The sequence below is a fragment of the Camelus ferus genome, chromosome 19 (assembly GCF_009834535.1).
Source record: "Camelus ferus isolate YT-003-E chromosome 19, BCGSAC_Cfer_1.0, whole genome shotgun sequence".
NCBI classification, from domain to species: Eukaryota; Metazoa; Chordata; class Mammalia; order Artiodactyla; family Camelidae; genus Camelus; species Camelus ferus.
This window is the reverse complement of record NC_045714.1, coordinates 16,114,556-16,134,681: the sequence shown is the minus strand read 5'-3', so window position 1 is coordinate 16,134,681 and position 20,126 is coordinate 16,114,556. Positions and strand designations below refer to the sequence as shown.

The 20,126-nt window shown below is 56.5% G+C and overlaps 2 protein-coding genes, 1 long non-coding RNA gene and 1 other non-coding gene across 5 annotated transcripts in view; 1 reads left to right on the top strand and 3 right to left on the bottom strand.

Moving 5' to 3' along the window:
- The window catches only part of ACSS1 (acyl-CoA synthetase short chain family member 1), a 33,382-nt gene extending 31,942 nt beyond the window's left edge, over positions 1–1,440 (bottom strand). The window contains exon 1 of one of the 2 annotated variants that reach the window (XM_032461699.1): positions 1,101–1,440. In XM_032461699.1, coding sequence (XP_032317590.1) covers positions 1,101–1,392 — 292 coding nt within the window. In that variant the 5' untranslated portion in view covers positions 1,393–1,440. The remainder of the gene's footprint in view (positions 1–1,100) is intronic. The other variant, XM_032461698.1, reaches the window with a different exon arrangement.
- Positions 1,441–1,469: 29 nt separating this feature from the next.
- LOC116657886 lies at positions 1,470–10,663 on the top strand. Its single transcript, XR_004313048.1, has 5 exons — positions 1,470–1,790; positions 8,411–8,908; positions 9,153–9,233; positions 10,127–10,242; positions 10,335–10,663. It is a non-coding gene; the product is annotated as an uncharacterized LOC116657886 (long non-coding RNA).
- Positions 10,664–11,220: 557 nt separating this feature from the next.
- On the bottom strand, positions 11,221–11,324 carry LOC116658061. The gene has a single exon (XR_004313262.1). It is a non-coding gene; the product is annotated as a U6 spliceosomal RNA (small nuclear RNA).
- Positions 11,325–11,963: 639 nt separating this feature from the next.
- Positions 11,964–18,304, bottom strand: VSX1 (visual system homeobox 1). Its single transcript, XM_032461702.1, has 5 exons — positions 17,881–18,304; positions 15,739–15,817; positions 15,176–15,299; positions 14,078–14,243; positions 11,964–13,050 (listed from the first exon to the last, which is right to left on the bottom strand). The coding sequence occupies exons 1-5, from the start codon at positions 18,302–18,304 to the stop codon at positions 12,755–12,757; spliced, it is 1,089 nt and encodes a 362-aa protein (XP_032317593.1). The 3' UTR covers positions 11,964–12,754.
- Between the last annotated feature and the right edge of the window lie 1,822 nt (positions 18,305–20,126).

The following is a 20,126-nucleotide window of genomic DNA, read 5'->3' as shown; positions in this document are numbered from 1 at the left end:
ATCACTACTGCTCATGGATCACCAGTACGTACCCGGCCAGCTCCACCTTTGTTTGCTCTGTCCTCACAACCAGCCCCTCACGTGGGCATTACTGACCCCCCACCCCTCCCCGGTCCTCACAAGAGACTGAGGCTCAGAGCATCAGAAAAACTGGTGGAGCCAGGAGGCGCGTATCCTCCCTCCCAGTTCAAGCCTTGGCCACGAAGACCTACAGAACCGTTCCTTAAACACCGCCTACATCCCACCTACCCCGTTACGCTTTCCTGCCAGATAGGCAGCCTCTCTGACCGCTCCTCCTGGCCGCCCACTCCCCAGGCCTACCCTGTCTGGCTGGCTGCTGCCACATTCCTGGGCCTTACCCCATCCCCGGTCATGGAACAGTGCTCTCCCCACCCCCCAACCCCAGTCCAAACCTCAACAATTAACAAAAGAGTAGTGGATTCAACCGAGGCAAAGTGCAGAAGACGGACTGGTGGTGGAGCCGGTTTCTGGGCCCTGCCCCGAGGGTCTCTGGGGCGAGGAAACTGAGAGCTGCGAGGCCCCACCGTTGCTGCCTTCCCACCTTCCCATGGACTCCAGCTGCTGACCGCGCTTCCCGCCCCGGCCACCCACCACAGCTCTATTGGTTTACATGGGCGGGGTCGCTCGCCAGGAGAGTTGCCGGCCGGCACCTGGCGGCGACAACAGCCAGAAGCTTTTGGGTCCTGTCTCCCGCCCCGGGGCATGAACGGGAAGTCCGGATTCCTCGGCGCCCGGCGCCCTCCACCCCCGCCCGGAGCAGGTGTCGCGCGCTCTGCTCACGGCGGGCGTGCGCGCTCGGCGGTGCTGGGTGGTGCGGGGCGGTGGGGGCCCAAGTTAAACTTAGAAGACGCCCACCGGGGAGCCGGCGGCTGCGCAAGGCCAGCAGCTGGGCGCCCAAGCCGGGACGGGGGAGTCCGGGGACGGGGGTGGGGGGTGACTGCGCCCCGCGCTGGGGGGCCAGGGCCCGGGCGCTGGAGGAGGGGGCGTGTGGGGCTGCGGTCCGCCTGGCCTTGGATGGCCTCCGCTGGGCTGAGTCCCCTCCCCGAGAGTCGGGGCGCCCCAGTCCCGAGCCCACTCACCAGACACGTTTAACTGGCCTCCCAGGAACCAGCCGATCCTGCCGCTGCGGAAGTCGCAGTCGTACACGGTGTGGTAGGGGGTGTCCCAGACGAGCCCGTCCCGCGCCAGCGGCCCCCAGAAGGCGGCCGGCTCGCGGACGGCCTGTGCCCTCCGCTCCTGGTACGAGCCGGACGGCGTGGCGGGGGCGGGGGCGCTGCCCCAGGGCCGGGGGACCGCCGGGCCCTGCGACCCCACCCCACGCACGCCGCCCAGGAGCCGCAGGACGCCGCGGCCCAGACTGCGCGCCGCCATCGCGCCTCGGAGCCCCGCGCGGCTGCTGCGAGCCGGGCCCTCGCGTGTCCGCGCCCCGCCCCGTCCCCGCCCTCCGGCCACCGCCCCCGCCAGGCCCTTCCCGGGCTGAAGCCGCCTCCCGGAGCCGCCCCGCCCCGTCCCACGCCTCTTCTCCGACCTCGAGAGGGGCGGCCAAGGGAGAAGGAGCCGCTGGGGAAGAGACGCAGGGAGCGAGGGAAGGGGGTCCCCGCCCGGCTGCTGGGGTTTCCGTTGGTGCGTCTTCAAGCTCCGACGGCTGCGCCGCGCGGGGAACCGCCGACTCGCGCGCGAGGACGCAGGCTCTGCCCGGGAGTGCGGAGCCGTATGCGGTGCGAGAGAACCGATACAGACGCAGGGCACCGGCGGAGCGAGGCTCGCAGGTGGGTCCCAGGACGACCCAGTTGGGTCATTTCAGCACCTCAAAGGCTGAAGTCAAAGTATCCATCGATTTGTGCGCCCTTGAGAGTGGACTCTCACGCGGCCTCATCGGCCTGTACACCCCCCTCCACCAAAACACACACACAAGCGGACCTCGTGGGCTAAGCGGGCTGACTGGGGGTTCTTGGGCCAGGAGGCTGTGGGGTCCCGGGGCAGCGGTCAGGGGTCGGATGCTTTAATGTGGCAGAGAAGCAAACGCTCCAGTAACCTCGGCTGATTTGGAACTCTGGGGGCTTCCGCCCACTGCTGCAGCACCCACCCTTCTGGGGCCCGTGTGCGAAACCGGGCCGGTCTCGCTCTGGGACCTCCGGCCAGTGCCTTCATGTCTCCGGGCCTCCTTTTCCTTTCATGGAGTAAAACGGGAGTCCTGCCTCCCTCCCCCGGCTGCAGAAAGACTCAGTGAGTGGCTGTTTGAAACCTGCAGCCTGGAAGAGGCGCCCAGGGGCCCAGAAGTGGAGGCGGTTCTCTTGTCAAGCCAGAAGAGCGAGGAGGAAAACCGCAGAAACTTGCCTCAACCAGACTCTTAAGTATCAACCCCCCACAAAGTAAACACATTAGAAGTAAAGTAAACAGAAGGGAAAGGGGCTTTTTGAAAACTGGTTGGTTGAGTTCTCTGGAAAGATCCCTTCCTGTTAGCCGTAAGGGCTGCAGGGAGAACTCGACCATTCACAGGGGTTTCTGTTGTCAGTCAGCCGGGCAGCTCTGTGTGTGTGTGTGTGCGTGTGTGTGTGTGTGTGTGTACGCTGTTTAAGGCTGGGAACAGATAAACTGCGCTAGACAGGGCTCTGCTCTGTGCCAAGCGCTTGATCTGCATTTTTCACTTAATTCAAAATTATCTAGTACTATCAAGTCCCAACAACTCTCAACTCCCACTAGGGAGGGAAACGCACGAGGGCACTGAGCCCAAAGAAATAGACAGACTTGCTAAAAGGCACACGGCGGGCAGCACCGCCTCCTACCTCAGCATGTGCTTCACCGCCTGGCCTGGAACAGCGTTTTTAACAGAATAAACACAGCTGAAGTGGAGAAAGACCATACTGTGTTCGGGGAGGGGGACAGCCCAGAGAGCCGCTCCGGGGCCACAGCTGCTCCTGCCCTCCCGCTGGGAGGACCCAGCCTTCCGGAGGAGGAGACCCTGTGAGTCAAAGGTGCTGCCTCCCTTATCAGTAAACAAAGGATGTGCAGCTGCCCCCAGCTGGGATCCCTGAGGGAACTCAGGATGTAAGGAGGCTGCCGGCCGCGAGGCCCTCAGCCCCCGCACCACCCCCAACGGTGCACCTGAGGGGACTCGGGTTGGGAGAGAACAGGACACCAGCCCTGGACAGCTGAGGTACAGATCAAAGGAAGGATCTCAGTGGGCCCAGACTCTGGTATCTTCCCATACATAGAAAAGCACCAAATTCCTTAACTTGAGATGTCTGGTTTTCCTTATTTAACGGTAATCTTTTGATGTTCTGACTACTTGGTCTTTGTTGCAAAACCCCCTAAATATCCTGGCCCCTCCCCTACCTGTTGGGAGTGATCTGAGAGGCTGTCTCCCCAGCCTGAAGTCCTCTGAAAGTCCGCCTAATGAAGTATAATTCTCAGTAGGCAAACAGGTTGCTACCGTATAGTGTGAACTGAAATAAATTACACAGCCTAGAAGCTGAGAGTTACGTTGTATTAGGTGGGCTTCTCTGAGGACTGAGATCCCTCCGAGCCTGGGAGGGCAGCCTCCTGGATCGCCCTAGGGGACTGATGGCTCCGAAGAGGCAGGGAGGGGCCAGGATATACAGGAGCTTTACAACAAAGGCCAGGTAGTCAGAATGTTGAAAGATTACTTGTTAACTGAAGAAAACCAGGCTTCTCAAGGTAGAGAATTTAACACTATTCCTTGCTCTAGGGGGAGCAGCCATTGGGCTCATTGTCTTCATTCCTTTGACAAGCACCTAGCTGTCTAGGGCCAGTGTCCTGTCCTTTCTTATTCTGAGTCCCCGCAGGCTGCAGAGGCCTGGCTGCCTGCCCGCCTTCACTTTGCGGAGGGTGGGGTGGCGGCTGATGACTTGATGGCTTCAGCATTCTTTGTTTACTGATAGGGTTTGCATTGTTTGTCGTTCACAGTAGCACCGGGAGCTACAGTCACTGTCTTGTAGTAACCTATAATGAAAAGGAATATACGTATGTTCCTGTACGACTGAAACATGATGCTGTGCACCAGAAACTGACACATTCTAAACTGACTATACTTCAATTAAGAATAATAATTCTCAATGTTTAGGTTGTGCTTTTTTTTCAGTCCATAATCGCATGGAGTGAACAATGGAAAAGTACAAGAATTGACTCTACTTTAAAATAAAATACGAAGCTGGCGTCTCCTTCAGGTGGATAAAGAGAAGCGAGTGTGTACAGAAAACACTGCAGAAACTGGCAGGCAGCACAGAATCCAATTGACCCCGAGGCCAAGGCTGCCTCCGGGTCCTCCTGGAAGCGGCTCTCTGGGAACCACAGCGGGGGGAGCCACACCCCGCCACCCGCCCTGCTGGGTCCGCAGGCCTGCGTCTCACGGGGCCTCAGCGGTTCCCAGGGAGCAGCCGGCCCAGCGGGAGGCACCGGTCACAGAAGCTACCTCCCCCGCCCCCCAGCCTCCCCTCCCTGCTGCCTACCCCCCGCCCCCAGCCCTATGCTGAAAGCTGTACGTGGGCAGGTGCAGAAGAGGACAGAGGGCGGGGAGGGTTCCTGCGGGAAGGTTCCTGCGGGAGCCGGACTCACTTGGTGTCTACGTGGGAGACAGCGCCCCTCACAGTCCTCACAGAAGGAGGCTCTGGTCCTCACTTAACACGTGGAGAGACACACAGAGGAGAGACGCCCACCCAAGGCCACACAGCCAGTGAGTGGCGGAGCCTTGCCCTCCAGAGCTCGCACCTCTAACCACTCTCTGAGGCCCTACACCCCGCATCGCTGGGGTCGCATTGCTGACACAGGGAAATGAATGCGGGCAAGAGGAGGGCTGTGTCCCAGGTCTCGGCTGAGCCCCTGGAATGCACCCAACCTAGAGTGGGTCCTTGGCTTCATGCGGGAAAGAATTCAAGAGCGAGCCACAGCTGACTAAAGGTAGATTTTACTCAGAGATACACACTCTGCAGACAGTGTGGCTGTTTCAGAAGAGGAAGGGGTGAGAGGCCATGAGGTGCAGGGGTGGGTGCTCAGCAGATACACAGTCCGTCCCGCTCAGAAGGGAGAGCGGGGTGGCTGAGTTTTATGGGCTCAGGGGCTTCATATGCCAACACGAGGGAAGGTTATTCCAACGACTTTGGGGAAGGGGCTGGGATTCCCAGGAACTGGGCCCCTGCCCACTTTTGGACCTTTTATAGTCAGCCTGGGACCCCTCAGGCCGCCCGGGAGCGCCGTTTACCGTGTTAGTAAATTACAACGAGCGTGTGATGCAGCTCAAGGTCACTGGAGGTCAAATCTCCCGCCATCTTGGGCCTCAAGGCCTGTTGGGAGTTGAATTTTCCAACACCTTGGTGTTCACTGCTGTGCTGTTTCTTGAATAGCCATGCCCTGTCTTCTTCCTTCCTGTCACAACTCGACCCTCCTAAGAAGCAGCTTTGTTGATACGGGTCCTGGCAGACCCAGCGCCCCCTCCGCAGACCCAGCACTGAGCCACCAGCGCCTTCAAGAGCCCGCGCAGCCCCTCTGTGTGCAAGGCCCACTCGAAGGCTGTCAGCCGGACAAGGCTGAGGCAGGCACAGCCCAGAGCCCGAGGCTGCGACTGGGGAGAAGACTGAAATGCAAGGCAAAACCAGAACAGGAATCCACACTAAGAGCCCCGAGGTGGGTTGGGGGAAGTGGGGACCCGGCTGCTGGGGGTCTGGGATTGGCTGCACAGGTGTGTCAGGCTCCCTGCCCTCCGGGTCTGCCTTCCCTGATGTCCCCATGACCTCAGTGGCAGCAATGCCACATGGGGAGGCTTGTCCGCATGGCTGCACAGTGGGGGCCCCACGACCCCCAGGCAGCGCCCTGCAACGCCGCATACCAGACCCCTGGGGGTGAGCTGCACACCCCACACCTGCACTGTTCACCCAACAGCGCACAGTGGCCCCAGGACGGGAGGCTCACCACCAACCAGCCAGAAAGACCGAGGTGACAACCTGGACGCAGTCCTGGCAGTGTGGGGCTGGCTGCGGGGTCCTCCTGGAGTTGGGGGCCCCTATCTGAAGATGAGGCCATGTAGGGTGGCCAGACTTCATGGTGGGTCTCTTCTCAGGCAGCTCTGGTCATGAGCAGCCTCAATGTCATCAACTCCCAATCCTGGTCACCCTTCACCCCCTAGCCCTGCGTGAGCTGGGGTGTCCTCCAGCCATAAACTGCAGGAAGGACTTGGCCAGGCGCTGTGCTCATCCCCGGAAGGACACACCAGACTGAGATCACAGTCTTTTCTGCTTCCATAACATAGCTTCTGCAGGGTGGGGGCTGCACAGGTGTATTTAAGGGCTGGTGCCCTCCTCTCCCCTCTCCTTTCCTTGTCTTTCTTTGCCCCCCGCCCCGCTCGAGGGGCGCTGTTCCTCCTGCTACTTCAAGGCCCCAACAGCCACGTCTCCCTCTCTAGCTCACCTCTCGTGTTTCCCTGATGAAGGCGGCCTCCCCAGAACTGACTTTCCCCCAGACTGCGTGACTGCAATGCAACCAGGGGTGGGTGGTCTGACGGATTCTGGTCCAGTCGCTTCTGAGAATGGTGGCACTCTGGCTGAGGTCTGTATTTTACATACATACAATTGAAAATTGTGGGGCCGGGCAGATAGGACGGGTGCTCTCAGCTGGTCTTGGAGTTTCCTTTGAACATGAATCTGATCAGCGGGCAGGTGAGGGGAAGAGGCTGCCTGTCAACAGGCCAGGGCAACACTGCCCGGAGAAGCCAGCTCCCCCCTACCCCGGACCCTCAACCCAAACAGCCGGCAGGTCTCCCCACACGTGCCCAAACAGCCCCGAGGCCACTCGTCCTCGCTGTTTGTCCTGTGGGTCCGTTAACCGGCAGAGGCCTGTGCAGTCCCGATGTCCCTTTGGTGGTCTCAGGCCAGCGGAAGTCCTTGCTCTGACACCCGTTTGGTGGTGATAACTCGGCGCCTCAGGATAAGAGGAGGAGGGGACTGTCGGAGGGAAGCCAGGGAGCAGCCTTTGGGCTGGGCTGAGAGGTCCGCCCCTTCCTGCCTGAGACAGCAAAGGCAGCTGAGTCTCCACCTGCGGCCCCAGGAACATCTTGGGCCTCCCCAGCCTCTCGCTCCATCAACCCACGTGTGAGGGTTTATGACCCGAGCACAACTTTGAGACTTAGACCACGGAGGGAGAGGTCAGCCAGCAACGTGTGCAGACCGCCTGGGGTGGCCACCGCTCTGGGTCCCAAAAAGAGATTACAGAGGCCCAACCCTGAGAGCACCAGCTCCGGACCAGGCGGCGGTGGACTGAGCAGGGGCCCGATGAGTCTTGACTGACTGGCTGATTGTGCGTTGATTGAATGGAAAGATGAGTGACAGAAAACAAAACAGATTTTTATTTTCCTGAGAGTATATGAAATTGTATAATGTGAAATTGGTTGGGGTTTTTTTGTTCAGTTGTTTTTTAATTGAAGTACAGTCAGTTACAGTGCATCAGTTTCTGGTGTCCAGCATAATGTCCCAGCCATGCATATACATACGTATATTCATTTTCATAGTCTTTTTCATTAAAGGTTATTATAAGATATTGAATACGGTTCCTTGCGCTATACAGAAGAAATTTGTGGTTTTTAATCAATTTTTATATATAGCGGTTAACTTTTGCAAATTTCAAACTATTATTAAGTTTCTAATAGTATAGGTTTTAACAAATTTTAAAGCTGGCCAACACTGCCCCCTGGTGATGGGTTCCACTTTAAAGTTGCCTCCTGTCCTGATGGGGAACATTTTTGTAATCAGAAGTCACGTGCCTCCAAGTCACCTCTCCATCAGGAGAACGCCAGGAGCATTTCCTGAACCGCGAGGCCCTTGGAATAGTCCTTATCTCTTCGATGAATTAATCACCGTAGATCAATTGCATTCAGTACGGCAGCCTGAACTCGAGGGACAGACACTCTTAAGGAGGGGCGGGATCAACTGCATGCGGCAGAGTCGGTCAAGATGGTGGGCCAGGCACAGGAAGTAACAGGAGTTATTTACTTAAAATCATGATAAATTGAGAAAAGACGAGGCCTGTGTGTCGGAGTCCATTTGGGCCATTATAACAAAGCACCACCAACTTAAACACAGAAAACATGGCTCACGGGACAATTCTGTCACTGAAGGAGCTTCAAAGGGGAGACTGCCGAGGCCAGTGACTCAGCAGGTGGGTTGGAAGGAGGAAGGCAGAAAAACAGAAATTCCACTGCACAGACGTGTTCAAGCTGTGCCTTTGGATGAGTGTGACCGCGGGTCAGGCCAGCACACAGCCACGAGCCTGCCAGCAGGTGGCACCAACCCGTTCCTTGTGATGATTTATTTATATGGGTCTCTTTTTTTTTGAAATTTATTTGAGGGAAGGTAATTATGGTTTTTTAAAATGTATTTTTTAGTGCAGGTACTGGAGAGTGATCTCAGGACCTCGTGCAGGCTAAGCACGCGCTCCACCACTGAGCTGCATCCTCCCCCTGACCTGTTAATTTTGGTGGAAAGCCAGGCTTGGATGAATTTTGGGGAAGTGAGGATGGTCCAGAAAAGTCAGAACGATGCCTTGGGTACCTACAGTCACCCCGATGACAACCTGTGTGGAGGCACATACTTCGGACCCTTAAGGGCAAGAGCGCTCCTGTGAGAGCTGCAGGACCTCGACCAGGTCACGATGCGATTCTGCCTCCGTCAGTGGGTACCAGACGTGGGAAAGCACACGCCACACTTGGGAGAGCAGCGCTCCTGTGCTAAGCTTGCTGAGCCGTTTGCATCACCAGGAGCCCTGCACTGGGAAGTCAGTGAACAGGGACCCTCGGTGGTGGCCGGGACTCAGCACCCTCCTCCGGGCAGACACAGCTCCGTGCGAACATCCCCCCAGGACCTGCCTTCCGCAGGATTAGAGGGTGAGGCTGAAGGTGATCGTGACCCCAAATGGTGTTTGGAGCAGTCTGCGTGCTGCCTGATAAGATCCTGTAAATAGGGCCCAGATGAGCAGAAGTTAAAATTGGAGAATGGAGAATTTCACCACAGTTCTCTGAGAGCAGGTCTCCCTGGCCCTGAGACAGGAGGGAAGAGGGAAGGGCACTGCCATTCAAGAACTAACACAGCAGTTAGCACCAAGATGGCATAAAACTCAACTCCCAACAGGCCTGAGGCCCAGGACGGTGGGAGACTTGCCTTCCAGCGGCCTCAAGCGGCGTCCTGTGCTCCCTGCAATGTGCTAACGCGGTAAGTAGTACCCAACAGGCGCCGTGGCAGTTCCCGGGCTGACCACGAGGGGTCAGAGGTGCGCGGTGGCCCACTGGGAACCCCAGCCCCTGCTCACAGTGGTTGGAATAACCCTCCCATTTGTTGGCATATGAAACAGACGAGCCCACAGCGACCAAGCGCCCCGCACCTCGCGGCCATGCTCCCTTCTGAGCCAGGCGCCCGCGCTGGGCCTGTGGCCTGTGGCCTGTGTGTCTGCTGAGCGCCCACCCCCCGCCTCAGGCCTCTCACTCCCTCGTCCTCTGGAACAGCCTGCACTCTGTCTGTGGCGTGTGTATCGCTCTGAACGAATCCATCTTCACTCCGCCGTGGCTTCTCTTGCTCTTCAATCTTGTCCTGTGCGAAGCCAAGGACCCACACTGAGGACCCAACTAAGACCTGGGACACGGCCCTCCTCTCGCTCGCATTCTATTTCCTGGATCAGCGCTGCATCCAGGAAAAGTCCTTGGTCCCCTTGCCAGGATTCTGAAACCTTGCAGCCCCTATTCAGCTTCCAAAGTGAGGCCCTAAGAACCCCCAAAGCAATATCAGATCGATGGCCCAGGTTCACTGGCTGCTGCACAGCCAGCAGGAGCCCACAGGAGCTGGGCACAGGGAGAGCAGAGCAGAGAGAAGGCAGGGCCGTCGGCCTTCGCAGCGCTTCGCCAGCTCCTGGGACACCAGCTGCAGGAGCCTGTGACACCTGGGAGGGTGGAAAGTGGTTTTCTCCCCTGCAAGGAGAGGGTTCTTCCCCAAACCCTGAGTCCTGCCAGCCCATCTGGCCTACTAGGACTTGGGAAGCCGTTAGCCTGCCTGCTTACCTCCCACTCAGGTTCCTTCCAACAGTAGGTTTCCTTTATTTTAAAACCAAATAGTCATATGTCCCCGGTAGAAACTCAAGTGACGCAGGAGGACACAGCGGACAACGGAGCCCCTATCCTCCGGTCCCCTCCCCAGCCTTTCTGCTCCAAGTCAACCTTGCAAGATATAGGTATGTATTAAAAACTTTTCAGCATCTATTCAGATAAGCTTTTTTGGTTTGTTTGGGCTTTAAAAAGGTGTGTAAATCCTTTCCTTTCACAGGATTAAATTGTCTTTGCGTGCCTGGGGAGACCTTCCATGCATCAACGGCATTTTCAGTTCAGTCGTCCCTGCTTATCCCCAGGTTCCCTTTCCCCGGTTTCAGCTACCTGAGGTCCACCTCAGTCTGAAAATATTAAGTGGAAAGTTCCAGAAATAAACCATTCCTAAGTTTTAAGTCTCGTGCTGCTCTGAGTCATATGATGAAGTCCTGAGCCACCCACTCTGTCCCCTGGGATCCCCAGCCGTGCACACCATCTGCTCCCAATGTCCAGCCATCAGCATCCTCAGGGCCCCGCAGTCCAGGACCACCTGGAGCACACGGTCCTCCCTCTGACCTCATCACACGCGCGTTTTATCATCTCACCTCATCCCAAGAGGAAGGGTGACTAGCCTGCAGTCAGATGTTTTGAGAGAGAGAGGCCGCACTTACATAACTTTTGTTACAGGGTTTTGTTATCTTTGTCCTATGTTATTAATTGTTGTTAATCTCTTACTGTGCCTCAAGGATTCACACGTGACTCCACCTAGATTCAGAGCTATTTCCTAGTATAACTGGCTTTGACTTTCTTAATTATTGCTCTTTCGTATTTCATGCCTACTCTGGAGTCAATGTTAGTAACATGTACTTCTCCAGAAAATGTGTCCATTTGTGGGAGAGTTTAAAAACACGTCAATGTGTGTCTTGGCTGTGACTAGTATGTTCTCATACATTCACATGGTTTTTATCGCCGGCTCTGGGCCCTTTCCCTCTCGCCTTGTCCTGTCTTCTCCATATAATATTGCCTAGAAACTTGTCCACTGTTTGTTTATTTTTCATGCCAGTTAAGTTTCTTTTTTTTTTCTGTTTCCTCACACTGTTCTTTTATTGAGTAATAGTCAGTTTGCAAAAAATATGGAACGCTTTGCGAATCTGCGTGTCGTCCCCGCGCAGGGGCCGTGCTGACCTCTGTGTCGTTCCAGTTTCAGCACACGTGCTGCCGAAGCGAGCAGTTTAGTTCCTTTATTTCATTTTTATTCTTTTTTGGGGGGAGGGACGGTAATTAAGTTTATGTATTTCCTTTTTAACGGAGGTACTGGGGATTGAGCCCAGGACCTCGTGCATGCTAAACACGTGCTCTACCACTTGAGCTGTACCCTCCCCTTTCATTTTTATTCTGCTTTACAAATTTGTTTATTTCTGCTTGTATCCTCTTTTTTGGGTTTGTTTGGGAGCTTTTCACTTGGCAACATTTCATGAACATATTTCCACATAAACATGCCCTGTTATTACCTTGTTTAGTGGCTGCGCAGTATTTTATTTTCGACTGTGATGTATATAAATTGCACAGGTTACTGGCTCCTGCCCCAAATCTGAACCACAGAGAAACTGGGGAGAGAGATGGAGAAGACGCTTCCAGACCCTTCCCCAGCACCTGCTCTCCTGCGCCAGCCGCGGACCCCAGCCGCGATCGCTACACATGAGAACAAATGAAAAAAGGCAGGATATTGTTCCTGTGGCTGCAGGAAGGATGGGTGGCGTTTAATTTTCACAACCGTGTGCAGAGGGGCCGCAGCCTGGGTGTGAGGTTCTTCAGTTGTGAGGATTCAGGGACAAGGAGGTGGGGAGCCCCTGGCGGGGGCAGCAGGAAGAGAGCTGCAGGCAGGACAGACAGCAGACAGCGCCTGAGACGCAAGCACATCACACAACGTATATTTTTAAACAATAAATAAGCGGCCAAGGAAATACAGGAAAGGAAGCATTCGTGAAATCAAGTCACTAAAGTGCTCTCAGACATAAACTTTAAATAACCAAGAAGCCTGGTCTGACCTTAAAACTCTGTTCATAAACATTCAGCGGTTGTTGGGATGTGGTCGTGTGCTGTTTCAGCAGGGAAGGGAGAGGTTTTCTTTGTCGAAGTTCCAAGGCGCACAGACCCCATCAAATGACACTCGGGAGGATACAAAGTCATTGCCTAACAAGAAAACGGAAATGCCCAAAGCCAAGTTCACGGTGAAGATCCTAGAATTCCTTCATATGAGGTCTGCAAGAGGTCTTCACTATTTATGAAGACATATGAGTCTCTGTAGGTTGAATATTTTTGTATTCAATATTCTTGGATCAGAGTAAGGACGTCAGACCTAACCTGATAATCTATACAGTATATCTCGTGATGTCTGGCACTGAAAACGGTTTCTGGACTTCAAATCTTCCCTCCTCAAGTTCCAGATGAGAATAAAAGTTTTACTCCAAACTAACTGGTTCAAGTGCCTTTAAGGAGCGCCTTCCATTCTAGAATAAAGTTGAGTTTTCACCCATTTGTCTCCTTTAAGCAAGTGGCTTTGCATTTCATCCTGACAGCGTAAGAAGAGTATTTGTCTTTTGGACAAAACGGGTGAGGCAGGTGCCCGTGTCCAGCCTCTGAGGGGGATCTGTGGCCTCGCTAGGGCCCCCTCTTCCCCAGCTGGAGCCCCTCTGGCCCCTCGGAGTCTGAACACCCTTGGCCACTGGCCCCCTGCTGTGCTTCCTTGGTCTCCTGCCGGGCGGAGCTGGACAGGTCGATGGCCACGTCTTGCAGGCCACTCTCAGTGCTGCCTCCCTCCGAGCCCCTCTGGGGTCCTGCCTGACCTGGGCCAGAACCTTCCTTGAGACGGTCAGCATGGTCACGGCCCCATGGTCCTGCCAGCTTTTCTTCACCTTCTGCTTTCCTTTTCATCCCTGTGGGTTTTTTATACATCCCTTGCAAAAAAAAAAAAAAAAAAAAAGGAAAATAAATAACACGTTACCTCTAAATCTAGCAATGAAGTAAACTTCTTCACGTCATTGTTCTCAAAATCCCATTAGCATTTCCCTTGTTGGTGCCCGTCTCCAGGGCCGCCAGGGGAGTCTCCTGGGTAACTCTCCACACTAGGGGTTGTAGACGGGTGTCTGCCCGCTGGGCACGGCCAGGAAAATTGCCTTGTTTGGATGACATGGTGATTTCTGAAATTTTATTTTAAAATTTGTTGGCAATGGTTTAAAATCAGGAGATTTACATCAAAATTCAGACTTGCAGCTTCTCTCAAAAAGTCAAATGTCCAGCCACACTAGGCCCGCCTTCTTGTCAGGCCACGGACCTGCGGATGCAGTGAGCACCACACCCACCTGCTCTGTAAGTTCAGAGGGGTGGGCTCAGGTACCCGCCCCACACTCCCCCTGGGCCTCTCCAATCCTTGACAGCAAAGACCGTATTTATGACTGGCATCTCCAGTCCCAGCCTAGTGTCCGGTGGGTAGGGGTCAAAAAATGTCTGCTAAACAAACCCCTCCTCCTCCTCAGCCCACAATGCCCCCAGCTCCCCGGTCTCTGATCTCCCACTCTGCCCAGGTGCCTTCCGTCTCACTCCTCCAAGCCCGTGGTCTCTGGGAACAGCCAACAGACCGTCCGGGTGCCCAGCGCCCGAGCTCAGGCCTCGCCAGTGTAAGCGGGGGCTAACTGTCCCCGGGGCCGCTGCCTGCACCCCCTGCCTCCTACCGCCGGGAGCTCTGCGCTCTGCCAGCCGTCAGCATGGGGAAAACACATTTCACATCGCTCAGCTCACAAACCGGGGCCCGGCTGGGCCCCTCCGCACGGTCTACACAGTTCCGATGAAAAGCAAGCCCGCTGAGCGGAGTCCAAGCCTCGTGGTTAACTGAAAAGCGGGCGTGACGTCCTGGGCCTGCAGCTAGGAAGCTCACGCCGCTCTGCCCCGCAGCGGCCGCCGGCGTGGGGCCCGCCCCCTCCTTACCCAGGAGCCAGGGCGCGCCCGGGGCCGCGGGGCCGCGCACGCCGTCGGGCCGCGGGAGGCAGTGCCGCACCATCGCGCCGTACAGCCCGTACTCCGCCATCGCGCTGCTGCCGCCCCAGCGCTTCTCCCGCTTCCGCCACTTGGCCCTGCGGTTCTGGAACCAGACCTGGAAGGAGGCGCGGGAGGCAGAGGGCTGACGGGTCGGGGCGCCCGGGGCCGGGCTGCCGGGGGCCCGGGGACTGGCGGGGCTGGGCGACTGTGCCCGGTTTCCACCGAGGCGCCCATAGAGTCGAGGTGGACAGAACAAAATGAGGGCTTTCCACACCGTGTAACTGACTGGAGCAGCTCACCCCAGCGGTGGCCGCTTCGAACCGCGGGTTGGCGCTTGCTCTATCTTAATAGAAGAACAGTGCTGGGTGTCATTTTTGCTGCTGTTGTTTGGGGAGGGAGGGAGGGAGGGAGGGAGGGAGGTTCGTGTATTTGCTTATTTCTTTAATGGAGCGACGGGGAATTGCACCCAGGACCTCGAGCACAAGCTGTACCACGGAGCTGTCCCCTCCCCCTGGGTGGTGCTAAGCCGTTAGAAATGTGAGTTGGTGGCCTGTCTTCTGACCCGGAGAGAATGTGCCGTCTGCACAGAGGCTGAGCAGGCGCACGCCGGCTTTCTGTGAAGACAGAGGCCAATGCCAGGAGCGGACTGAGAGTGTCCCAGGGCTCGACGCGCACTTGGTGTGGGGGCCGTGTGCGGAAAAGCCGCTCCGGGCTCCTTACACCGGTTTCTTTACGGGTTTGCAGGGGAGGGATGGTCCTTTCTTTCCCGGGGAGCGGGGAGCGGCACAAAGCCTGCAGGTGCCGCACATAAGGAGCAATGTTTACGTACTTAATAAAAGGGAGCAAGGCTTGAAGGTTCCGGGGTCATCCTCTCCTCACGCACACAGAGCGAGGCTCTGGCACCTGAGTGCCCCTCTGTGTGCTCCTCATGCACACAAAGCGTGGGGGGGGTGCGTTGGGCGGTTTAGCAGTGGCTGTGGGCCGACTCACTGCGTGTGAGGGCAGCACTTTCGCTGGTGTCTTTGGGAGGAGAAAGGAGCCCAGCACCTGTATTCGGTCTTCGGGGAGTTCGGTTTTCACGGCCAGCGTTTCCCGGGCGTGCACGTCAGGATAGTGGGCCTCGCCGAAGGCCTTCTCCAGCTCTTCTAGCTGGTGGGCTGTGAAAACGGTCCTGTGGGGAGGCCCCAGCGCACACTTGGGCGAGTGTTCACAGGGTGTGGCCAGGCTTCCCAGCCTAGGAGGGCCCTGTGCGGGCCCCGCCTTGTCCGCTGCCTGAAAGTCCACCTCTTAATAACTGGACACCTCACCTCTGAGTGATTCGCCTCTGGAAAGTCCACAATTTGGTTCAGACAAAACCAAATTAGGGTCCTTTTTTCTCCTCAATGAACTCCATCAACTTTTTCTAAGAAGACCCATTTTAAAGGCCCACAATACTGGATCTTTAAAATGCTACAAAGACTGACCAGCAGACCCCTGGGAATGGCAGAATTTTGTCCCCACACGGCTCCTGTGCCTTTCCTGCTGTAGACCAGGAGGCCCTGGGCCCGCGGTAACGCAGGACCAGACATTCTCAGATGCCGGGTCCCAAGGATGGGGTCAGGGGCCGGTACCTGTGTCTCCGCTTCTTCCTCTTGCCGGGGGCGGGGGACGCCCTCAGGTCACTCCTATCTTCAGCTGGACTGTCCTCATCTGATAGCACAGGAGAAAGAGAGGACCTTAAAAGTGTATTTTTCACTTTGTTTTCGGGGTTTCAGTTTGACGCTGTGAACTGTCAGGGACTGTGAACACTCACCGATACCAGCTAGCATTTTTCGCACGCTCCGTATCCCAGACGCGGTGCTGCTAGCCTTGCGCGCGTAGCGCATCGCGCAGGCGTCATCACATTCTACGTAAACTAGAGGAAATCCAAGGCAGCTGCCCTGTGATTCTCTAGTTCAGAGGAGGAAACCCAGGCAGAGAGAGACTGAGTAACTTGCCCAAGATCACACAGGTAGTCAGCGGTGAAGTGGGAATACGAGACTGTGTGAAGCCAAGGCTACTTGAACACAACTGCATTTCCTGCCCCCTTCAGCTTCCAAATTCATCCACTTCTTCATCTTAACCAATTCACCAACCTTTCTCCAAGGGATGGCTGAGGTTGTGACTTCAGGACCCTCATCAGAGCTAGCCACTGCCCTACCAATTCCCAGCCTCTGGAAGTGGGTGCTGGGAAACTCACTCTTGATAAGTGTGCCCAGATGAGTTTTAGATGCACTTGAAAAATTTTCAGAAACCACTATTCTTTATCTTTTGTAATCCATTACATCAAAAGATCTAGGTGTAAACAAAGAAGACCAAACTATTGTCAGATTCCTTGTTAAAAAGACATTTGCTTCAAAATACTGAAAAAAAATTAATAAAGGCAAAATAGTAAAAAAATAGTATTAGTTTTACCCCTATATCAATTAGCTCACCAGCCAATTGGATTATAATATAATATCCATGCTGTCCAGTCTGGAACCATTAGACACATCAGATTGTTAAGACGTGAAATGTGGCCAGTCTGAATTGAGAACTGCTGCAAACGTTAAATATTCAGTGGATTTAGAAGACTTCGTACATCCCAAAAGTAAAATATTATTTTTATATTGACCACATATAAAATGATATTTTGTATGTATTGGGTTAAGTAAAATACAGTATTTAGGTTTTTCACCTGTCTCCTTTTCCTTTTTGATGTGGCTTGGAGAAATTTTCATCACACTCACAGTCACCCGATATTTCTGTTCACTAGTGTTCCTCTCCATCTTGCAGAAGTGCCCCCAGACCAGGAGGCAGCTGTACCTTAGTTTTATCTGTGCTCAGATGGAAAGAACCCACCCTATGAAGGCAGTTTCTGCATTTTCAGTGGAACAGCTGACAGGGGGTTCATTTCCTCTTACCTAGAGACTTACGAAGTAAAGCCCTTTTAGAGCTGAGTGACAGCCTGCTGACCCCGCCTGCTTTCTCCGTCAGTGGAGACCAACATACTTTTTTGCCTTAGCCGCCTGGATGCTCAGCTCTAGGATCTACTACACAGTTTCTCTCTGCCCACGCTTTCTCATGGAGCTCTCTTCCCCAGAACCCACACCCCTCAATTCCTTGGCCCTGTCTATAGATTTCCACTGCTTCTTTCTTCTCCCCACAATCTGCCCCGACTTCTCTGAGGAACCGGGCGGGCTCGGAACAAAACGCCGGGCAAGACCACAGTAAGATGGGCGCGCTTGTTTCTCGCGTGCCGGGAGGAGCGGCGAAGCGCAGTACGCAGACTCCCTTTCAGCACCGGGAGGAGGACAGTTCCAGGCCTTCGCCCGGGGCTCTTCTGGGGCCCTTCAATACGGCAATCAATTCAGTGAACGCCGGAGTTTCCCCGGGAACCGGGTTCGGTGCTAATGACGAACGAGGCAGGCCCACACCTCCCGACCTCCGCCGTTCCCGAGGCCGAGACTCGCATGGGCCGAGGGAGAGGACCTCGGAGACTGTGGCCAGGTCTTCGAGACCCCACTGCCGGTCCTGACTGGCCAGGGTGGTGTCCGCGAGGGTACGGCGACCAGGCCCGGAGGAGAGGCAGGGATGTGGGAGAGGCCAAGGGGAGGAGGGTGCGGCTGCGAGGACACGCTCCCCGACGGGGCCACGCTTTGGGGTCCCGACTTCCCTGCATCCGGGGCGCTGGTGCTACCCAGTGCGCGCGAGCCGAGGGCAAGGACAGGAGCGCCAGGGAACAGTTTCATTACCGGACGTCGAGACGCTCTCGCTGCGCTTTTGGCGGGCGGCAGGGGGCGGCGGGCAGCCGGGGGCTTGCGGTGCCGGGGGCTCAGTCCCCTCGGGCGGCAGGAACGGCACGTCGGCGAGGAGCAGGCAGGGCGCCCTGGCGGCCGCAGGCGGCTGCGCCCCGAAGCCGCAGAGGATGCCGAGCCCTAACGGGAGGGCCCCGCGCGCCAGGCAAGAGCCCCCGAGCCCTGGACCCCCGCAGGGCGCGGCCGCCGGGCCTTCGCAGTCCGATCCCGGCCCGGGACCCGCAGGTGCGGGCAGCTCTGCCTCCAGGTCCAGCAAGTCGGTGATGGCGAAGCCCCGTGGGCGCGAGCCGGCGGGGGGCCCTCCAGGCACCAGCGCCTTACTCCTGGCACGCCCGTCGAAAAACGCGTCCCGGCCTGTCATGGCTTCTCAGGCGGCGAGACCGGACCCTCTCTCAGTCACCTTTGCGGAAGGGGCGCAGTTCTGAGGACGCTTTATACAGCCGGGCCACCAGCCGGGCGCCAGGAGAGCTCCAATCAGCGGGGCGCCGACGCGTCAAGCCCGGGACCCCGCGAGATGGGGACGCCACCAGTTCCCCTCCCTTCGGGCGCCGCCCTCCCAGCTGCAGTCCCCTCAATCAGCTCCTTCTCCTTTCTCCCTTCTCCCTTCACCTTCCCAGCTGTCCCCGGCCAACCCCCACCCCCACCCCCATTCTCGGTGGGAGGAAAGTAGGGAGGGGGCAACCCGGATCTCTGCCCGTCCCTCTCAGTGCCGCAGGTTCCCTCCCCTTCCCAATTCTCGATTCTCAGGTGGGGGCCCCAGCCCGCAGCTGCCAAGGAGCTTCCCTCCCCATTCTAGTCCCCCATCAAGACCAGGGCCCCATTCCCAGCCACACGCTCACGGCTACCACCAACACCAACCCCACCAGCCCTCCAAGGCCACCGCCAGAGCCAAGAAGGCGGTCCCTGAAAATCCCAAGGGGAAAGGAGTGGAAAACTTCTAATGCCCACTCCACCTCCAGCCAAACGCACCCCAGAGCTCTAATGGTAGGGGTAGGGGTCCCAAAATTCACAGGAGGGGGTGGGGAGAAGGGTAGTAGCAGGGGCTGGAGTGGACAGACCAGCCGAGGCAGCGGGAAAGGGCGCCAAGTTTAGCGAACTGAATTACAGGAGGTCCAGAGAACTCAGAATTTCAGATAAACTTAATTTTTTAGTACATGTATGTACCAGTATTTTATCTGGTGACAGCTAAATGGGGAGGGCAAATTGGAAAATAGGGCCATCCCTCTTCACGGAGGCTAGCAAGTTACTGTCAGATTTTATGATTATTTAGAGAAAGCCTGATTTTTCACGTGAAACGCCTCTATCCGTTAAAGTTGGGGCCAAGCGAAGCACGTGGGTAAACCTCTGCTGCCTCACTCGAGGGAAGCAATGACCCACCCAGCCCGAATCTCTTGGGGGGCCCCCTTCTCTCACAGGGACCCTGGGAAGCAGGACCCCTCAGTCCCACCCCTGAGGGCGAGCGGCCGCTCTCCCTGCGCCGAGGGGATGCCTCGAGCAGCTCTGTGCGTACGACCCAGCTGAGCCCAATCCGAGCGAGAGCCGGAGCCGGGGCTGGACCGGAGCCCGAACCGGAGCCGGAGCCGAGCCCGCAAGGTGGATCTGCGGCTGGTGGCGCCTTGCGATGTGTCCTCTGCAAAATCTGCGGATTAAACGAGGGGCTTCCGGTAAAGATAATTACGAAACCGCGCATTAACTTTTCATTATTTAAAGAAGACCCAAATCTCCCTCGCAAGCTGTCCTCGGGATTAGAAACACAATAACTTTCCTTTGGGATAACTGTCCTCTGAGTCGCTCAGGGTCGGGGCGGCTTTAGACGCTGGCGTCAGTTTTGGCTCCATCAGGAATTTCTCCCCAAATCTATCTCTGGGTTTAGTGGAAGGTGTTGGGGGTGCAGGACCCAGCCAAGATGCCCTGGCTCTCGGCCCCGCAGAGCAGTAGTTTGTAAATCAGAATTTGGGGCCGCAGTTAAGGAACGACAGCAAACGCCACTCGCAGTTGCAGGCTGTCTGGGGCTGGTGGGCAGGACACTTGGCCCTCAGGGCTGCAGCTTGGGGGCCCACGGCACCCCCTCACCTGGGCCGGGTCTCAAAGTCTCTGTCCTCCAGCCCCTGCCAGGGGAAGCCTCCAGTCACTGGCCAGGGACTCAGAGGTACCAAAAGGCCGGCCTGGAGAAGCCCAACTTC